Source organism: Gallinula chloropus (assembly GCF_964237585.1).
Source record: "Gallinula chloropus genome assembly, chromosome: 19".
Classification (NCBI taxonomy): domain Eukaryota; kingdom Metazoa; phylum Chordata; class Aves; order Gruiformes; family Rallidae; genus Gallinula; species Gallinula chloropus.
The window spans coordinates 198,392-215,745 of NC_140104.1; the positions used below are offsets into that span (position 1 = coordinate 198,392).

Here is a 17,354-nt window from a genome sequence, read left to right on the forward strand (position 1 = left end):
TCTAAAAGCTAAGACTAAAATATATTCAATAAAAAGCTTCAGTTTCTACTTTCTAGTAACAGCTTTGAACTGCATGTTGTGTCAATATTACAACTTTAACAAGGTGAGTTCTAAGAACCAACACGCATATATCTACACCTCTGCAACAGGCTGAGAGCACAGTGGGGGACAGCATCTGTAGCCAGCTCTGTGGCAAGATGCACAGGGCAGTGATCTGCAGTGCTGTCCTGTTGTCTGTTTCCTCAGTCTGAGAGTAATTGCTGCCTTTGTTTGGCAGTGGTGTGGGGTGTATTAATTCTCTTCCCAGGTGTCTGACAGGAGATACTTGCAGACTACTGGCTATTATGTACATCACTTCTGACCCCTCTGGGAGAGGCCTGGGGTGTGATGCAGAAGCTGCCTGAGCTGTCAGACTGAAGAGGCAGATGCTGTCAAGGTCCCAAGGTTGTGAGGTAGCATTGGCTGGTGGTGAGGTAGGAAATGGTCCTAGAGCAAAGCGGTATAAAACAGGTCTGAACATGACATTCCTGGATTCAGGGGGAGGGAGGAGAGACAGGGTTTCCCTAGTTCTTCACTTGTATCTTGCCACCAATAACTAAGCTTGTACCCTCTTGCTGTTGTATCTCAGATGCATCGTGGTACAGGGCATAGAGAACTGTTCCACATGTGTGATTGGCTGATTTCTTTGGGCTTGGTCTTGTGTATCACCGTGAAGGAAAAGGACAGGGTCACATAGCTGCTGGCTTAAATATGGAGCCTATGTGCACAAGCTGTTCCCAGCATGCTGGCTCACAGGTATTATTGCTCTGCTTTGCTCATGTGCAGCGCTGTATTCCTGCGTACTTGTCTGGGTCTCTGAAAGATTAGATGAGCTGGAATCTGCTGGAGAAAAGCTTGCACAACCACAGATGATGGCTGATGTAATGGGCTGGTGCTGGAATGGCACTGCAAAGAGAAGTGCCACCCGGGTGTTAGTTTGCTTAAAACATAAACAAATATTTGCAGCAATTAAACTTGGCGTGTTGGTGCTTGTGGTGCTCACACTCACTTGCGATATTACAGGCAGCTACAGATGTGTTGAAGATGTGAGACTGGCTTTTGATTGAAGAAGGTATGAGAAATGAGCCCTGTTTTCCCCCAAAGCAGGAAAGGGAACACAAAGTTGTTACCTGATAACACTTGTTATCAGAAATGGCAAGTTTTGTCACTCTAAAGACTGAGGTATTTATCTGATGGTGCTGTCAGCATCTTTGAATATTGAAGCCTGACACAGATCCGACTGTGGTGGAGCCCCGTGGCCCTGCAGTCAGCAGGTGGTGCTGCATTGCCACGCTGCCGCTCATGCAGCTCAAAGGTCTGGCTCGGAACCCCTGCCTTGCTCCTTGGGGATCTCTGCCAATCTGTAGGATCTCACACTAGCCTGAACTTGTTTATATTCCCTTCCTGGAGTTGAACTTGGCATAATTTTTGGTGGGGGTTCCAAATGTGCAAGTGCTATCCTCTGAGAAGGGGTTCAGGGCCGTGACCATGAGCTGGCTCCCCCGATCACAGAAAAATCCCCTAAAATTTCTGACCTACCCTCTGTAGGTTTTATCTGTGACTGCCAGAAGCATGTGGGACCCCACAGGCTCAGCACTGTGGCATTTTCATTATTGCTATTTGAAGCAAACAAAGACCTGTTACCTTTGCAGAGCATGGATGAGTTGTGGTGTGCAGCGTGAGGAGGTGAGGCCTGAGAGCAGAAGGAGCACATTCATCCTTTGGTTTCACTCTGGGTAAGACACAATGTGCTGGTCTTTTGAGATCAGCAAAAACTTGAAGAGAAAAATATTGCAGGTAGTGAGGGAGTGGTAGTAGATCACCTGGAGAGTAAGGCAATCTGTTCCTGCAGTGACACAGTGAACAGTGATCTCTGTAGAAGATGACTCTCCTCAGCCCTCATTCCTGTATCTCTCTGAAAAACTACTTGCACTAACCCCAAGGGGCTTTCCCTGCCCTCATAAAAACCTTAGATGGGAAACTACATATTCCTGCTCAGCGAGGTGCTCCTGATCTGAGCTGTGGGAGCCAGCAAATGCTGGTGAGACAGCATGTCCTCTCCAGGGACCAGCCAATTCTATTCACCTAGCCTGGATCCAGGGTTAACCTGGCCCTGGAAGATGGGCACTACAGTGTGTATGGCTGACCCTCAAGTCATCTGCTCTTGACCTTTTCCCCCATAATGCTGCTGTTGAGAAGTGAGTCACCAGTGACCTGGTGATTTCACATCCTGCTTTTATGAACTGCTGTTGCGGAATTATGCTCAAGCAAGCTGCTTCTTGCAAACAGGCTGTCATCCCTGCATCTTGCTGTGTCGCTACCCTGCTTCTAGCCTGGTGCACTCTGAGCCAGTGAGGTCAGTTGTCTCTTGTGCCCAAGGCATTTCTTCTCTGCTGGGGGGCAGATGCCAACTGTCTGGTGGCTCTCCCAGAGCATCCCTGGCACTTGCACTCAAAGCTGGAGTGGAGGCGGGGCGGGGGCTAGTAGTCTAGCACCCCTCATTTGCCACTGTCACACTGTCCTGGTTTTGGCTAGGATAGAGTTAATTTCTTTTCTAGTACTCCCAGCCTGCTGCTCTTGGTGATGGGGAGTATGGTGGGGACACAATCCTGGCATGGGGACAGCTGTGATGAGTCTCTGGTGGCAAAAATCCGAAGTGAAGCTTTTTGCACAGCTCTGTGAGCGAAAGGCCCAGATATAAGTCTCAGCAGGGTGTTTTGAGGGGCTTGCAGGGTCTGCTCTGGGCACAGTGGCTGGCACTGCACTGAGTTATTTAGACTGGGGTAGAAAGTAGTTTTCACACCAAAGACCACTTTGAACCAGGAGCAATACCTCTCCAGGGAGGAGAGGGCTTTGTCATGCTGAATTACACCCAGCATGGTTAGGAGGAGGAGCCTTCAGGAAGGAGCTGTCTTCTAAAAGGATAGTAAAGAGCTAATGTTTGCTATTACTCCAGGCTTGGTCCTAAAAGCAAAGCCAAGATGTGAGGTTACCTGTGAGGCCATAAACCTCTGTGCTTTCACTGAGGAATTCACAGAAGGAAAAAGCAGTCCCACTGCAGCTGAAAAGTGGAAGAGACTTTCTAAAGAGCCACCTTGGTTGCTGGGCCATGGGAGTGCGGGTATGCTGTGCGTGCTGGGGTTTGCAGGCTGGGGGGGGGATAGCAATGAGATACCTGGAGGGACCATTAAATAATCCTGCCTGCAGTGTGATTCTGTCCCATGTGCTGTGGCTGAAAGGAGCAAGGGCAAAGGGATGTGAGCTGACCCCGGAAATGGTCTTGTGCCAGTAAATTTGAAAGGGAGATTCCAGAGAAAGAGGAAGTCAATAGAAAAAGCCTGAAAATTTAAAATAGTGTTATAAAAAACTTTTGACTCATCAGAGGTAGCTCAGGAAGCTCTGAGGGACTGGAGAGGATGATCAGAGTTAAGCGTGCAGAAGAAACAGAAAAGAGAGAAATAGAAACCATTGGTGATCCCGAAAGAGATTGTGTCCTTAGTACTGCAGTGAAGGTGCCTGTGTTCTTGGGGATGTGACAGCAAAGACAGTGAGCTGGGATGGGTAAATACAGGGAATGTGATGAGTAAAAGACCATGGCAAAACTGAACTCGCTTCTGGGGAGCAGAAGGAGTTTAGGAGATGGGGGTGTCCGCACTCTGCCTCAGCCCTGCTCCTCCAGGGCAGAGAAAAAGAGGAGCTGTTAGAAATGAGACCATCCAGAAAGGGTACTCTGGAGGAAATCTGTAAGAAGCACTATTAGTCAGCGATTCCAGACCGAATGGTTGAGCTCAGCAGGCTAGAGAGGTTTCAGAGTGAAGCAGTTAATCACACACCAAAACCCCACAACCGCTGAAACCACCTCCAGGCCTGGAGGGGAACAAGTGAATTTAGCGCTTGTCCTGGGAGTGGGAGAGCAAGCAGCTGCTTTCTGCCTGGCCTGGTGGCATTTGTACAGCCTTGTACAACACCTGATTCCAAAATAACTGTGGTTAGTGACACCTTTCAAAATGGGACTCTCAAATACTGCTATGAACAGGTGGGTTCAAATTCAGAAGGAAGATCACAGCTACAGCCTGGATGGCTTCTGCTGCATGCTGGTTGCACAGCAGGGCTGAGAACCATCTGAATGGTGGTTGGTTTTTACTTGTCCTGCTTGGGTCAAACCTGCCTGCAAAACTTACTGGTTTTATGTGGGATCTCACTTCCCAGTTCTTTGTATTCCTAGGCAGATTCTAGCCATATGCCCTTATCCCAGATCCACTTTCCTTATCCCAGTGCCTTATGTCCTTATCCACTGCAGCTCTTTCCCTCCCCTGGTGTCGACTGATGCACTCACACACATCAGTCCCTTGTTTTCCAAACCCCTTGACTCAAGCTCCTTGCATTGACTTTTCTCATGTCCTGTAACACCCGGCTCTTGTCACAGTCTTGTGATCCGTAGCACGGGTCTTTCCCTGCCTGGGCACTTCCAGCTGACAGCCTCCCAAACTGGAAGAATCACAGAAGAGGAGGTGCTCAGGGATCTGGCTTAGCGCAGGACAGGAATGGTTTGACTCGATGGTCTTAAAGGTCTTTTCCAGCCCTATGATTCTGTATCTCGTTCAATGCCTGAGGATCTAGAGAGGAGAGTTCAGTGGGAGGCATATGTCTGAGAAATGCAAGATGATTTGCATTAATCTGGGGGAGGGAAGACTGTGGTTTAATGGAGTCAGTTGGAGTGACATGCCAGCAGGTTACACTTGCTCGGGAGTAATTTGAAATAGTAATTTCTGTTTCTGAGGTCAAGTGAACTGCAGCTACTGGGGAAGAAGGAGGCCTGTGGTAATGTTTTGGAGTTTATGGCCAGGTTTTAAAGATATTTGGGTCCTGAGTATTTGGCCTGTGTGACTTAGAAGTTTCTGTTCTGTTCCCCTTCAGTGACATTCCGGTTCCCTAAATGCCATTTTCTTTAGAAAATGAGACTGAACATCTTACTTTCTAGAGTTGATTTTTGGTGCTCCAAATCCAAGGCTTCAGCAGAATATTGGAGTGCATGAAGGATGGGGCAGAAACTAGTTCTCTAAATGCCGTCATGTGGTTGTAGAAGCCAGCAGGATGCTCTCTGAAAGCTGCACTCAGCTCTGATCATTTTGACTCTGAGATGGATAGCACCAAACCAGAAGACTTTGAGCCAGGTGATGAAAGCATTTAACGACTTAGAGATGAAAGACTGAAAAGAGTGGGGCAAACAGATGAAGGGAGGTTAAAAAAAATAAGCATTCAATATTGATTTCTTACCCTTTCATGCAGAAGAAGAAAGGGACATGGCTGTAACCATTTAAAGAGAGAAAACATGTACTAAAGAGAAATATTTTGACACATGGTGTAAGGCACAGCTAACCTGAAACTCTCTGCCAGAAGGCCTCATCAAGGGCACTAAGTGGAGAAGAAAGCAGCAATTCCTTTGAGAACTCCAGCTATGTAAACTTTTGTTTTTAATTTTATTTTTAGCCTGGTTTTGTGGAAATGGGGCTTGTGCAATCTGCTGTCTGGGTGCAGGAGGTAATGATAGCCGGTGTCTGCAAACTCAAAACAGAAATCACTTTTTGCAATCACTTTTTGCCCTCAGACAACTTCTTTCTCCAGTCCCAATGCTGCATTCACACAGGCAGGTGCAGAGCTCTGCAGAGGCAGTAGCCAAGAGTCACTGGCTCCACACTGAAGAGCTGTAGGTCAGTCCAGCTGAGAGAACAGAGTCTGTGTGTCCCTCTAAAACTAGAAACAGCCCCACTAAGAGTTAGCCCCAGGTCTTTCTTCCACCTGAGCACAGGGCCACAGGTGCAAGTCACTCTTTCCTTTTGGTCTACTGTCAAAGTCACTCAATGGGTCTATTGTTGATCCAGGACTGCAAAAAAAATCCCTGAGCTCAGTTGTAGGCCTTTAGGCAGGGCATAGCACAGGATCCTCTGAGGGGAAAGATGTTTGGGCATTCGAATTAAAAACATACCAGTGGGGACTGGCTCAGGAATTCTGCTCTGACCGTTGAATTGGAATTTGAGGTGCTCTGGGATATGGTTTAGTAGTGGACAGGTATGGTTGGACTCGATGATCTCAAAGGTGTTTTCCAGCCTTGTGACTCTGTGATTTACTCTCAAAACAACTTATGCAAGGGTCAGTGACAGCCTCACTGCAGGGTAAGACTGATGGCTGATCTGTGTTCTCCATGCAACCTCTAGCCACGAGACTCCTTTGCATAATTTTTATCAATGATGAGTGTCACTTCCTAGATGGATGTTGCATAATGTCATGTGGTTTTCCCTCTGTGCTTGCATGGGATCACAGTGTTGGCAGTTTCTTTCATTTCTTTGTCTCATGTAAGGCAGAAGTGCTGCCGTGGTCCATTCAGTGCTGTCAAGTGCAGGGCCCCACGTGTCTGGCAGCCTCTCCTAAAAGAGATGCAGACAGCACCCCTCTGCCCTGATGGGGTCAGATGTACAGGCTGCTCTGCCAGCTAGCAAGGATCTGTTCCCCAGGTAAACCCTCTGCAGGGGTCTTCCTAAAGTGGGCTGCAGGCTGCAGCAGTTGTCTCAGCTTTCCTTAGCAGGTAGGGACCCGAAGTGATGCTGTGCTCTTACAGTGACCAAGAACATCCCTCAACTTCTCTTCTAGTCTAAATGAATCCCAAGACATTGTCTGGCTGCCCCATCTGGACAGGGAACTTTCTTGCTGCTCTTTTCTTGCTCTGCTACCCCTAATTTCTTGAAATGCAAGGCCCTAAGGGGCAAGCTCCTCTCCAGCAGCATTCACCCCAGTAACTGAGCCATTGGGCTGCTCTGTGTGCTGTCCCTGCTGCTGCTGGCTGCTCTCGCATGTTGCTGTGCCGGGACTCACCCCCTGCCCCGATGATGGTCCCTCTGCTCTTTTAACCCTGCTCACAGCCCCAGGGGAGGGTACTGTGCTTTTTAGACTTGAGTTCCCACATTTTCTGAAATCGATGCACACAAGGCAGTGCTAGAACCATCCAGTAATGCAAGACTCATGTCATGTTTGCTGATCAGTGGCTTTCTGGTGCTTCTCCCACTCCATATGAGTTTGCCCTGATAATCATCAGTGACTCAAATGTGGCCACAGCCCAGTTAGGGAGGATGCTAGGGAACTCTTCGGGGCCTTTTTTGTTTGAGGACACCTGCCTCATCTGTCTCTTCCTTACTTATTCTCCTTTCCCCTTTCTCACCTGTGAGTGATAAGGTTGTTTGTGTTAAGTACCTGACCATAACTTGTTTATGCAAAGATCAGCCAAGGAGAGGTGACACCTTTGGCTTCTTGCTCCCTTCCTAACTAATGGGCTTTGACTTTCTTTGGTTTTGCAGATATGAATTTGTAAAGCTGGGTTTTCTGGGCTCTTGTGTAGTGTCCTGCTACCCCCTGCAAGTTTTTCTTGTTTCTCTGCTGGATTAGAAAGCCATATGCTTACAGAGGTCTTCTATGACAGAAGAAACAAAACCATAAGTCATTTCTTCACTCTCCCTTTATATCAGTTCCTTGTATTTTATTCTTCAAACACGCTTAAACTATCTAATTTGCTGAGCTGCAATTTTGTGCAATTCGTTGAAATATTCTCAATTCCAGTTAGAATGGAAAGTATTTCATCAGCATCCACTAAGAAGTCCCATCCAGCTCTCATCTAAATGAGGAACCGAAAGCTTTCTGCAGCAAAGAGGAAATATTTTCGCCATTTCCATCAGAAATAATCTTTGCCATTGTGAGATTCTCTGTGGTTCCTACCGGATGGCAGGCTTTCCTCTGGTTGCTGCAAAAGCCAAAGCCCACGAATCATCATGCTCCTGTTTCTCATCGATTGTGATCATCCCTGTTTCTGATACTTGCTGGGTGGGGGATATTCTTTACTAGCATCCTGGCATTTCATTGTTTGCTGCTGCTATTCTCGTACCTATTTCACTCCTTTTCTCTCTGCTTGGGCAGGCAGAGGTGACCCTGGCAAGCCAATGTTGCCCACTGCAGTTGTCTGTCCCTGGCTGTGGACCCTGTGACTTGGTTCTCCTGCCCAAGCCAAGCTCAACTCTGGCTCAGGGCTGCTCTCCCCTGAAGTATCCCACCCTGGGGTTCAGGTAGCTCAGCTGGGACTGCTCAGCCTGGAGAAGAGGAGGCTGACCTTATCACTCTCTACAGCTACCTGACAGGAGGGTATAGTGAGGTGGGGGTTGGCCTCTTCTCCCTAGTGACTAGTGACAGGACAAGGAGAAATGCTCTCAAGTTGTGCCAGGGTAGGTTCAGATCAGATATTAGGAAAAAATTACTCAGTGAATGAGTGGTGAAGGGTTGGAACAGGCTGCCTGTGTGGAGTCACCATGACTGGGGTGTTTAAAAAATGGGTAAATGTGGCACTTTGGATGATGGTCTAGTGGTGTAGGGCTGGTGATTGGACTTGATGATCTTGAAGGTCTTGATGATTCTATTTTGTTCATATAGCTGACAACAATAGCTGGTTGCCTTCATTGTAACAGCCTGTTGCCTGCCGTTATCCTCCTTCACGCTTGTTAAGCAAAAGCAAAGCTGGCTCTGGTAAGGGCAGGAGAGATGTTGGAATGGGGTGGTTGGAGGGCAGAGGTCCAGGGCCGTTCTGGTGGAAGACACAAGGGGGAGAAGTTCACAAAAACACTGGCTTTTGCCAGGTGACCCCTGCACTTGAGATTCCTTGGCACACAGGGGATGCTTTGGGGTAAAGAGAAACCTCTTAGAGACTTGACAATGGCATTAACAGATAAAGCCATGCAGATCTCCAGTTTTCTGAGGAATCAATCCTTTTCCTTTTGCTTTTGCATATCCAGTGGCATTTGACAAGCATGAGCATTTACAGCAGGTAGTAACTCTTTTCCAAGTCCTCCTCAAATGCCCCAGATTGTGACCTTGGTCACCATTCGTTACAAAGGATTTATTCATTCATACCCTAGGCACAGAGCAGCATTATCAGAAATAGCTGGAACCTGGGGATTGGAGAGGTGGCTTCTGTTTGTGCCACAGCCCTGAGGCCAGAGCAGTGCTGCCTCGCTCCTTCTGAAGGTCTCTGAGATGATCTACACCGTGATGTTCTCACCTCTGTCCCATCTTTTTCTAAAAGAAACAATAATGACCTTCTCCTCTACTCCTGCACCTCCTCTTGAACAAGTGCTAGCTTGGAGAGATGCATCCTTCAGACTGGGACCTGTTTGCACAAGAAGGACTTCTAGGCAAATGGTCACTGTGCCCACCATGAGGTTGCGGTGGGGATGGGAGGACAGGCACAGCCCTTGCTCAGCATCTTGGTGAGTTAGACTCTTCCTTTGAATCAGGGTGGCAGGAATTAGTCATGCCAGAGCAAGGGTCAAGAGGCAGGTGGTTGGAGGCTGGGGGTTTGTCTTGGAGCCGGGTGGCAAAGCTTTTGTGGCACTATGTGGCAGCATCTGGCCAGAAAAAAGATGAAGTAGCAAGGTTGGCAGCTCAATCTTTCTTTCCGGCTCCATACTGGTGGGGGTGTTTGGGAGTTACCTTTGGGGACTGCACACAGTGTCCCTTTTCAGTTGCACAGACATCTCCTTGAGGCTTCATCTGCGAGGCAGTGGCGAGCTGATCTTAGTGGGCACGAGCAGAACCTTCTCCCTCCAGCTCTGACTTTTATGGCCTATCTCTTGGCACAGATGTATTTGCTTTCTTGGGACTAAGGCAGTAGAGAGTGCTTAAACTCTTCCTTCTTGGGAAGAAGTCAGCAGGCAGAATGCAGCCAAAACTAAAGTCCTTAGAGAGGTGTAAATCTGCTCTTCACCCTGCTGACGGGGAAGGTGGCTGGCTAGGCTGCAGCCCAGGTGCACTGCTCCAACCCTGGACCAGGGCAAGGGTCCCATCTCTACAGGCCATCCAGTCCTCCATGTCTCCACCACCTTTCCAGCACAAGAATACAGATGTTCACTGAATTATCAGCAGAAAGTGAGACCCTCCCCTCTTCCTCCATTGACTTCCAACTCAACACAAAGTCTTCCCTGCATGTCAAACAAAAGCTCAGTGCTACTGGTAGAAAGGAAGACGTGATACATCGTTATGGAGCTCACGGTGCATCCCTACCACAAGGGCTGGAGCAGGGTATGGAGAGGTGGTGTTTGTGGCCAAGCTGGGGCTAAGCTGGGACATGACGCCTGGCAGTGGCTTTCTGCCAGCAATAATGGCTGGGGGTGTCTGTGTCACAGCACCTGAGCTGGGCTGTCTATCTACACAGAGCAGCTTCTCTGCCCCCCAAGGCAGTGACACTTCTGGGGCTGTTGCAACACAAGTCTCTGCCTGGAACTTGCTGGCGTTGCCTCATGGCTGCCTGCGTGGCGCTGCCGTCGGGGCGCTGGCCATGCGGCTCCGAGCCCCAGCCTGGCTCGCAGCCGGTGGGACCCTCGCAGCAGGGGCAGGGCTGAGTGTCGTGGGGGTCTGTGCTGGAGCCAGTTCCTGCCAGGTACCCAAATGGAATCTGAAACTTGCAGTCCAGTGGCGGGCACTTCCCCTCTTGTGGTTTTCTTGTCTTCTCCAGCTCAGCAAAACGGGGTGATCCTGACATAATTTCCCTGGTATGATGCACTCATTTTATTTTCCTTGAAACGTGGACCCACCCAGCGCCGGGGATAAAAGGGAGGCATCCCCACAGCAGCCAAGCATCGTGCAGAGGAGAGCCTTGCAGCCCCCCACAGCTCCAGCCCTGCTTGCGGATCCCTCAGCCTTGCAGCACCATGAAGGTCTCCACAGTTGCTCTGGTCGCACTCGTCCTTGCAGCTTCTTGCTCCCCATCCAAGGCCCATCTTGGTGAGTGTGGAATTGCTGCGTCCTCCCTGGAACCTGCAGTACTGTTGCTCCACAGAAGCTGCTGGGGCAGCTAGATGGGACCATCCCTGTCAGCAGGGTCCCTCATGGCTGTGGGGAGGGCTGGGAGGAGCAGACCCCTGCGGATGCTGGGGGTCAGGCTTGGGGCTGAAGGGCCCTAGGACACAAGGGTGGCGATGGGTCATGGCAAATCCCTAGGGCACCTACCCCAAGTACTAGTGGGGTCAGAGCCTGTGCTGCTGCCTGGGATCTCACCAGGGCTCTCTGTCTTGCTGCCCTCACAGATGGCGTTCCTACTGCCTGCTGCTTCAGCTACCAGCAACGTCCTGTCCCACGGAGCCTCATTGCCTCTGCCTACATCACCAGCAGCAGCTGCACCCAGCCAGGAGTGATGTGAGTACCCACTGCTGCTGGGGGCTTTGGGTGCGATGGCCAGGGCTGTGTCCTGAGGCTGGCTGGGAGGGGAATGGACACATGGCCAGGGGAATCTGGGTGCTGCTAGTGAGACCCACGGCAGGCACCCCCTGCTCTGGCTGAGCACTCCAGCATGGGTTTTCTCCTTGCAGCTTGGTCACCAAGAAGAAGAAGGAGCTGTGTGCAGACCCGCAGGCACCCTGGGTGCAGGCGCACCTGAAGCACTTCCAGACCCCGAAGAACTGACCCATCCCGCTGCCACCTGCAGTGGCCCTTCAGTGTCCCGGTGGCAGGCTGGGCTTCCAGCCCAGGCCCTCAAGGACTGTAACATTCTTCAACAGGAGCATTATTCTATTTAACTTATTTAAGTTAAAATAAGTATTTTTTCCTAAGGGTTTTTTGTATTTTCACTTTTCTTATCTTTATAAATATATTAATTTAAGCCTCAGTGATTTAAACTGTTTCAATGTGCCTGTTAAGGAAGAGTCAGGAGTTCTGACTCCTAAATAAAGTTGTTTGTGCCATCAACTCCTTTGGTGTCCCTGAAGTCCATGCTGTTGCCTGGCCATTAGGGAGAAGGGACCCACCAGGATGTCCCTGCCCTCCCCACACCTTGGGTTTGTGGTGGTTTGGCCCTCGCTGGAGGCCAGATGCCCACCAAAGCTGCTCTATCACTCCCCTTTCAGCAGGACAGGAGAGAAAATAGATATTGAGAGGCTGAGGAGTGGGGATAAGGACAGGGGAGAGATCATTCTGCAATCAGCATTGCAGCTTTCTCCCCTGCCCCTCCCTTCTTAGCAAACTGCACTTTAGTCATGACTTTGCTCCCTTCTTCCCCCCCGTTGTGGCATAGCTGGTCACAGCTCTTTCCTCTTTTGGGGCACCTGGGGCTGTCAGCATTGTCCCTTTGGGGTTTATATCCTTCCCAGGGGCTTGCTGCACCATCCCTGGCTCACTGCAGGGATGTTAAGTCCACAAGTGTGATCTGTTTTCTCTTGCAGGATTTACATCATCTTAGTCCAGCTGCAGGTCAGCACGAGGTGTTTTATTGAAACAAGCTATACAGGAGCGTAGAGGTGCTGACAGCGGGAGGGGACAGAGGTGATGAAATAAATAACTTAATGCTATGAAAATAGACACATAGGTAAGTGAATAAGCAGCTTATATCAAAAGCAACTTCATGGTGTGGTTCTGGTTGACTCCTTCTTCCTCTGGTACTGCTGGAACCAGCTTTCCTCCGGGTCCACGCAGAGCTTCTTCCCCCTCATCAGCTCCACACTGGCAGGGAGAGAGGGGCCGCATTAGCTGGGGGTTTAGGATCCAGCAGTGCCACCCCTGCATCCCCCAAAATCCCAAGCTTTCAGCAATCTCTGAAACCTCAGCTTTCTTCTCCCTTTTCTGGCTGGCTGCTGCAGTGGGGGATTTGGGGGCTATTTGGGATAAAGCAGTTGAGGAGGGAGGTACACACAGAGAGCCAGGGCCCCCCTTTCCAAGGGGCCTATTTTGGGGGATCCTCAAAGGGAGAATAACCAGTGGGGAAAGTGGACCACTCGGAGTGAAGAGTTGGGTGCCAGGAAGGAAGGATGCCTGGCTTGAGGCTGGGGTTACTCACCGCACGGCCTTGCGGGAGCAGTGGGAAGGCGTCTGCTGGTAGCTCCTGATGAGGCGGTCAGGGATTTGCCTTGAGACAAACATCTCCTGGTAGCAGCATGGGCCAGGGGGCCTGCGGACTGAGAAGTGAGAGGGGTTAGAGCTCTCCCACACCTCGGGTGCTCCCTCAAGAGGTGGGAGTGCTCCTCTGGGGCTGCTTCTGCTCCCACCCTCCATGAGGGTCCCCTCTCAACCCCATGGGGGGAGCCCCTCATGGTCCTGCCTGCTGGGGCTTGTTAGTGAGATCCTGTTTGGGGCGCTGGGGCTGAAGCCATTCCCAAGCCTATTTTTAGCTAGTTTTGAGTAAGGCCAGGACACTCCCGTCCTTAGGCAGCTGGAGATGCCCCCCAAACCCATGGCAGAGACAGGAATTGAAGCTCTTGTCCCCCCCCTTCCTAACCCCCCAAAACCCTGTCAGTGGAGGAGACATGGATGGTGCCAGGACAGCTGTGGGGAAGGTCTCGGTGTCAGTACTTACAGGAGAGGCTTTGGCTTCCAGTCCAGAGAGCCAGCAGCAGCAGGGTGAGCAGGGCCACAGAGGAGACCTTCATGTTCAGCCCAGGGCACAGCACCAGCAGCTCTTGCTGACTTGTGGCCACCAGGAGCTACCTGCCTCTCCTGCCTGCACCTTGTCATGATATACCCCCCGGCCAGGCTTTCCATGACAGCTCTGGACTCTCCCCGGGAAAGACCCGCACAGAGATAGCGATAAAGGGCAACTGATGAATGGAAATTCCTTCTCCTGGCTACTGTGGTACCTAAGGGCTGCTGGAAAGTGTGGTGAGTAGCCGGCAGCTCTGCACCACTGGTGATGCGCTAGGGCTGATAGTCTATTTTGGGTTTGGTTGTTGCTGCCAGCAAACCACACAGGATGATGCTTGTGCTCACCAGAGCCCTGGGTGAGTTTATTTTAAAAAACACCCCTTGTCAGTCTGGCTGTGATCCCTCTTTTCTAGTTTTGCACCGGGGTGAATGGCTTGCCAGTGGCTGAGCTCACCCCAGCCCATCCTGAGATCCATTGCTTGCTGCCTATCATGTGGCTGTGCCCTTCACAGTGGCCGTCACGGTGGCAGCACCCATCCCATCTCCTCGTGGCGTCCCAGGAGTGTGGGTTGTCAGTGAGGCCTGACCAGGCATCCCTAAAGGGCAGCTCTGATCAGATTTGGATCAGGGGTCTCCACTCAACTGGATGGCTGATGAGGGCCGTGGGAAGCCCCCTCCTCATAGTCCATGTCTGCCCCTCTCACTGACAGCTTTCCAAAGCCCATATGTACACAGTTTGGCCCCATGCACACCCCAGGCCCCCTTGCAGGGCTTTATGGCCAGGACTTCAGCTCTTCCCAGCTCCTTACTGACCCCAATTACAATGCAGTTTACAGCAATTACAGATGCAGTTTAACACCCAGGTAGGAAAGCTGGCAGCAGGATCTGCCCCCTCTCAAGACGTGCACAGACAGATGTTTGTATGCATGAAGTCATGTTTAATTCTGCTCAGTGTCAAGTACAAAGAATAACCATGGAGCTGATCCCTCTTAACTCCTGCACTGCTGCTAGGCTGGGGAGCACAGCCTCACCGACATGCTGCTGCTGGCTGTGAGGGGTGCAGGCAAAGCAGGGCTGAGAGTATGGGGGCTGGCAGCAGGTATGGAGCCCAGCGCCCCACAGGGCTGGCCAACCCATGCCTGTGAGATGCCAGGGATGGGAAAGGCCCTTTGCCTTCAGGGAGGTGGTGAGGGTCATTGCAGAGCGATGGGGTGGATGTCTCTGACATGCTGCTAGATCCAGATGCGGTGTTGCCACAGCTGTGTCTGCAAAGGGATCTCCTTTGCTGTGTCCCTGTGGAGTGCCATCCACAGGGAGTGGAGTGGGGTGACCTCTGGCCACTCCACTAGCTGGGGATGGAGAAGGAGCTGAACTGAAGCCTCTGCTGGTACTTCTTCACCCAGGCCCTGTTTGGTGGGGCACAGACCTCCTTCCCGTTCCTCAGTCTGAAGCTGGGGCAGAGAAAGGATGGGATTAGCAGCGTGGTGGTATGGGTACCCTGGCACTGAGTTTCCAAGGGGCTTGGAGGCACAGAGCATCAGGATTGGACCCACCAAAGCAAAGCACAGTGTCTGGCAGGGTCTAGAGGATCTTAACCCCCGCGCCCGCCTGCCCGCCCCCGCCCCCCCTTCCAGATCCAGGCTGGGTTCAGCATACTCACATCACAGCCTGGTGTGAGCACTCGGGGCTGGTGAGGTAACTGGTGGCGATGTTGTCTCTCATGATCCTTCTCATCTGGAAGTTGAAGCAGCACTTCTTCGGCACAGTTGGTGCTCCTGGGGAGACATCACAAGCTTGGCTCAGCCTGGAGACCCCCACCTCTCACCTCGGCCCTCCTGCCGCCAGCATGCTGGCTCTTTGGGGAGTCCCCCTGCACCCATGGCCCTGGGCACTGTCCCCATTGGGGTGAACGGGGACAGAGCAGGCGGCAGCACTCACTCTGGGACAGGCTCTGGCAGCACAGCGTGGCAAGGAGGAGGAGGGCGAAGGCCAGTCCGGCTGCCTGCGCCATGCTGAGCTGCGGAAGGGCTGCTTGACAGCGCAAGGGCAGAGCTGCTGTTTGCTGGGGTCAGGGCTGCTGGGCTGCTTTTATGGGGGAGCAGCAGTAGTGTGAGAAGGAGGAGGACCTGGTCTCTTGCCATATCCCAAAGCACAGATGGTGAGCAGTAATCATCGCCTCCAGCCCCAGGATGGGAAAAACCTGCTCCTGGACTGTGTTTTGAGCCCTGATGGGTGTGGGATCTTTCCCAAGCTCCTGCCGCCAGCAGTAGGGCTAGTGGCCAGGTTGCTCCCAGTGTTTGGCTCCACACACCATCCCCATGGCAGGACCCCCACGGCGGGCGAGAGGGTCTGTGAATCTCCCTCAGATGAGACCAGGACCAGGCTCAGCACCTTGCACGGCAAAGTTTTGCTTCCTGTTGCTTTACATCCTGGCTCAGGGGACAAATGGCCAATTTCCCCCTTACCTTCAAAAAAAGGTCATAGAGAAAGAGCTTCTGTTTGGTTGCACCAGGCATATACATAGCTCTGTGCTGGTTTGGGGGGCGATTGGGGTGCATCAGGGCTGGGAGAGGCCAAACAGATGGTGCTTCTTCCCTCTGCCAAGCACCAAAGCAGCACCACGTGCTCTTGGCCGTGCTGAGCTGGGAAAGGCAGAGGCCAGTTTGGGGCTTTCCCAGTGGATTTTGCCTGTCTGCAGCTGTTGAAAAAGGCTCCTCTACCCCCAGCCCTGGCAAATCCCGGGTGTGCATCGCAGCTGTCCTCAGCTGTCGGGTGGGAGGAAGCAGAGGAGACATGCAGATGCACATCCCTGCCAGGGTGGCTGTGCAGGCAGCCACGTCCCACCATGTCGGACTGGGGACACCGATGGTGCCCTGCCAGTGTTTTGGCCACCCTTGGCTGCAGTGCAGCCCTGTCATAGACACCCAGCTGGGGAGGGCATGGGGTGCTGGCCCAGGCAGGGGAACAGGGACCACCTCCACAGTGCACGTGTCCTTCCATTTGCTTTTCTCCAAAGCCATTTCCCAGAAATTGGCCCCATGTTTTTGAGGGCACATGTGCAGGTGAGGGGCTGGGAAGTGCCCCAGGGTTGGCAAGTGTGGACATGGTGGGGGTTCACGTTTCCCTTCTTGGGTGGTGGAGCAGAGCACCTTCCTGTCATCACCCCTACTCCCATTTAATCTCTCTTCAGGGAAACCCCTGGGGAGCAGAGGAAAGCAGATGACTCTGGTCCTGGTCCAGCACAGCTGCCTGGCTCGCCTTTCCCTTCCTGAATCCATCTTTTCCCTCTTCTCCCCCTTACTCCCACGCACCGATGACCTCCTGGCCCAGCTGGGGTATATGTGGCCTCCTCAGGGTAGAAAATGTTCCCTGCAATAAGAAAACGAAACAGAAGCACCAGGAAAAGAGGAGGGTTTACTGCACTTGGAAATCCCCCTTTTAAAGATGCCCATAAAAATGTTGGGATACATCTGGCCAGGGAATTCCAGGGATGACATTCCCTGCACCTGCAGTGTCCCTCTGTCCCAAGCCCCAGTGCTGACGTCTGCCTCAAGGGGTTTTGGCACATGGGGGACCTTCAGCCCCAGCTTGGCCCGTGGAACTGGGTGTCCTTGAGCAACGCTTAGTCCGTGGGGCTCACCTGCATCTCAGGAGGAACTTTCCCCTTTCCCCTTTCCACATCAGTCAGGACTGGACTTCACTGGGCTTGCACAGGCCTGGTGCTGGAGCCAGGGATGTCCATGGGGGCTCAGAGGGAGCAGAGGCAAAACCAGGTTCTCCTGAGACTTGATGAATTTAGGAGAAACTGGCCTTCATCTGCTCCAGCTCATCAGTCCCCCCATATTTGATGCAGAGAGGGGCATGGGACTTGGGCA

The 17,354-nt window shown here is 51.8% G+C and overlaps 2 protein-coding genes across 2 annotated transcripts; one reads left to right on the forward strand and one right to left on the reverse strand.

Annotated features, from left to right (window-relative positions):
• The first annotated feature begins 10,770 nt into the window (after nt 1–10,770).
• LOC311199135 (C-C motif chemokine 3-like) lies at nt 10,771–11,766 on the forward strand. Its single transcript, XM_084273180.1, has 3 exons — nt 10,771–10,854; nt 11,157–11,265; nt 11,439–11,766. Exons 1-3 carry the CDS (start codon nt 10,782–10,784, stop codon nt 11,530–11,532), a joined length of 276 nt encoding a protein of 91 aa, XP_084129306.1. The 5' UTR covers nt 10,771–10,781; the 3' UTR covers nt 11,533–11,766.
• Nucleotides 11,767–14,402: 2,636 nt separating this feature from the next.
• On the reverse strand, nt 14,403–15,525 carry LOC311199206 (C-C motif chemokine 3-like). Its single transcript, XM_084273273.1, has 3 exons — nt 15,418–15,525; nt 15,140–15,254; nt 14,403–14,930 (listed from the first exon to the last, which is right to left on the reverse strand). Exons 1-3 carry the CDS (start codon nt 15,488–15,490, stop codon nt 14,825–14,827), a joined length of 294 nt encoding a protein of 97 aa, XP_084129399.1. The 5' UTR covers nt 15,491–15,525; the 3' UTR covers nt 14,403–14,824.
• Between the last annotated feature and the right edge of the window lie 1,829 nt (nt 15,526–17,354).

Bases quoted from the DNA above. Each gene is read 5' to 3' on its own strand.
- LOC311199135 (XM_084273180.1), top strand. From the start codon at position 10,782: ATGAAGGTCTCCACAGTTGCTCTGGTCGCACTCGTCCTTGCAGCTTCT. The intron at 10,855-11,156 runs GTGAGTGTGGAA...CTGCCCTCACAG, and splicing joins CCCATCCAAGGCCCATCTTG to ATGGCGTTCCTACTGCCTGC. The intron at 11,266-11,438 runs GTGAGTACCCAC...TTCTCCTTGCAG, and splicing joins TGCACCCAGCCAGGAGTGAT to CTTGGTCACCAAGAAGAAGA.
- LOC311199206 (XM_084273273.1), bottom strand. From the start codon at position 15,490: ATGGCGCAGGCAGCCGGACTGGCCTTCGCCCTCCTCCTCCTTGCCACG. The intron at 15,255-15,417 runs GTGAGTGCTGCC...ATGTCTCCCCAG, and splicing joins CTGCCAGAGCCTGTCCCAGA to GAGCACCAACTGTGCCGAAG. The intron at 14,931-15,139 runs GTGAGTATGCTG...TCTCTGCCCCAG, and splicing joins TGCTCACACCAGGCTGTGAT to CTTCAGACTGAGGAACGGGA.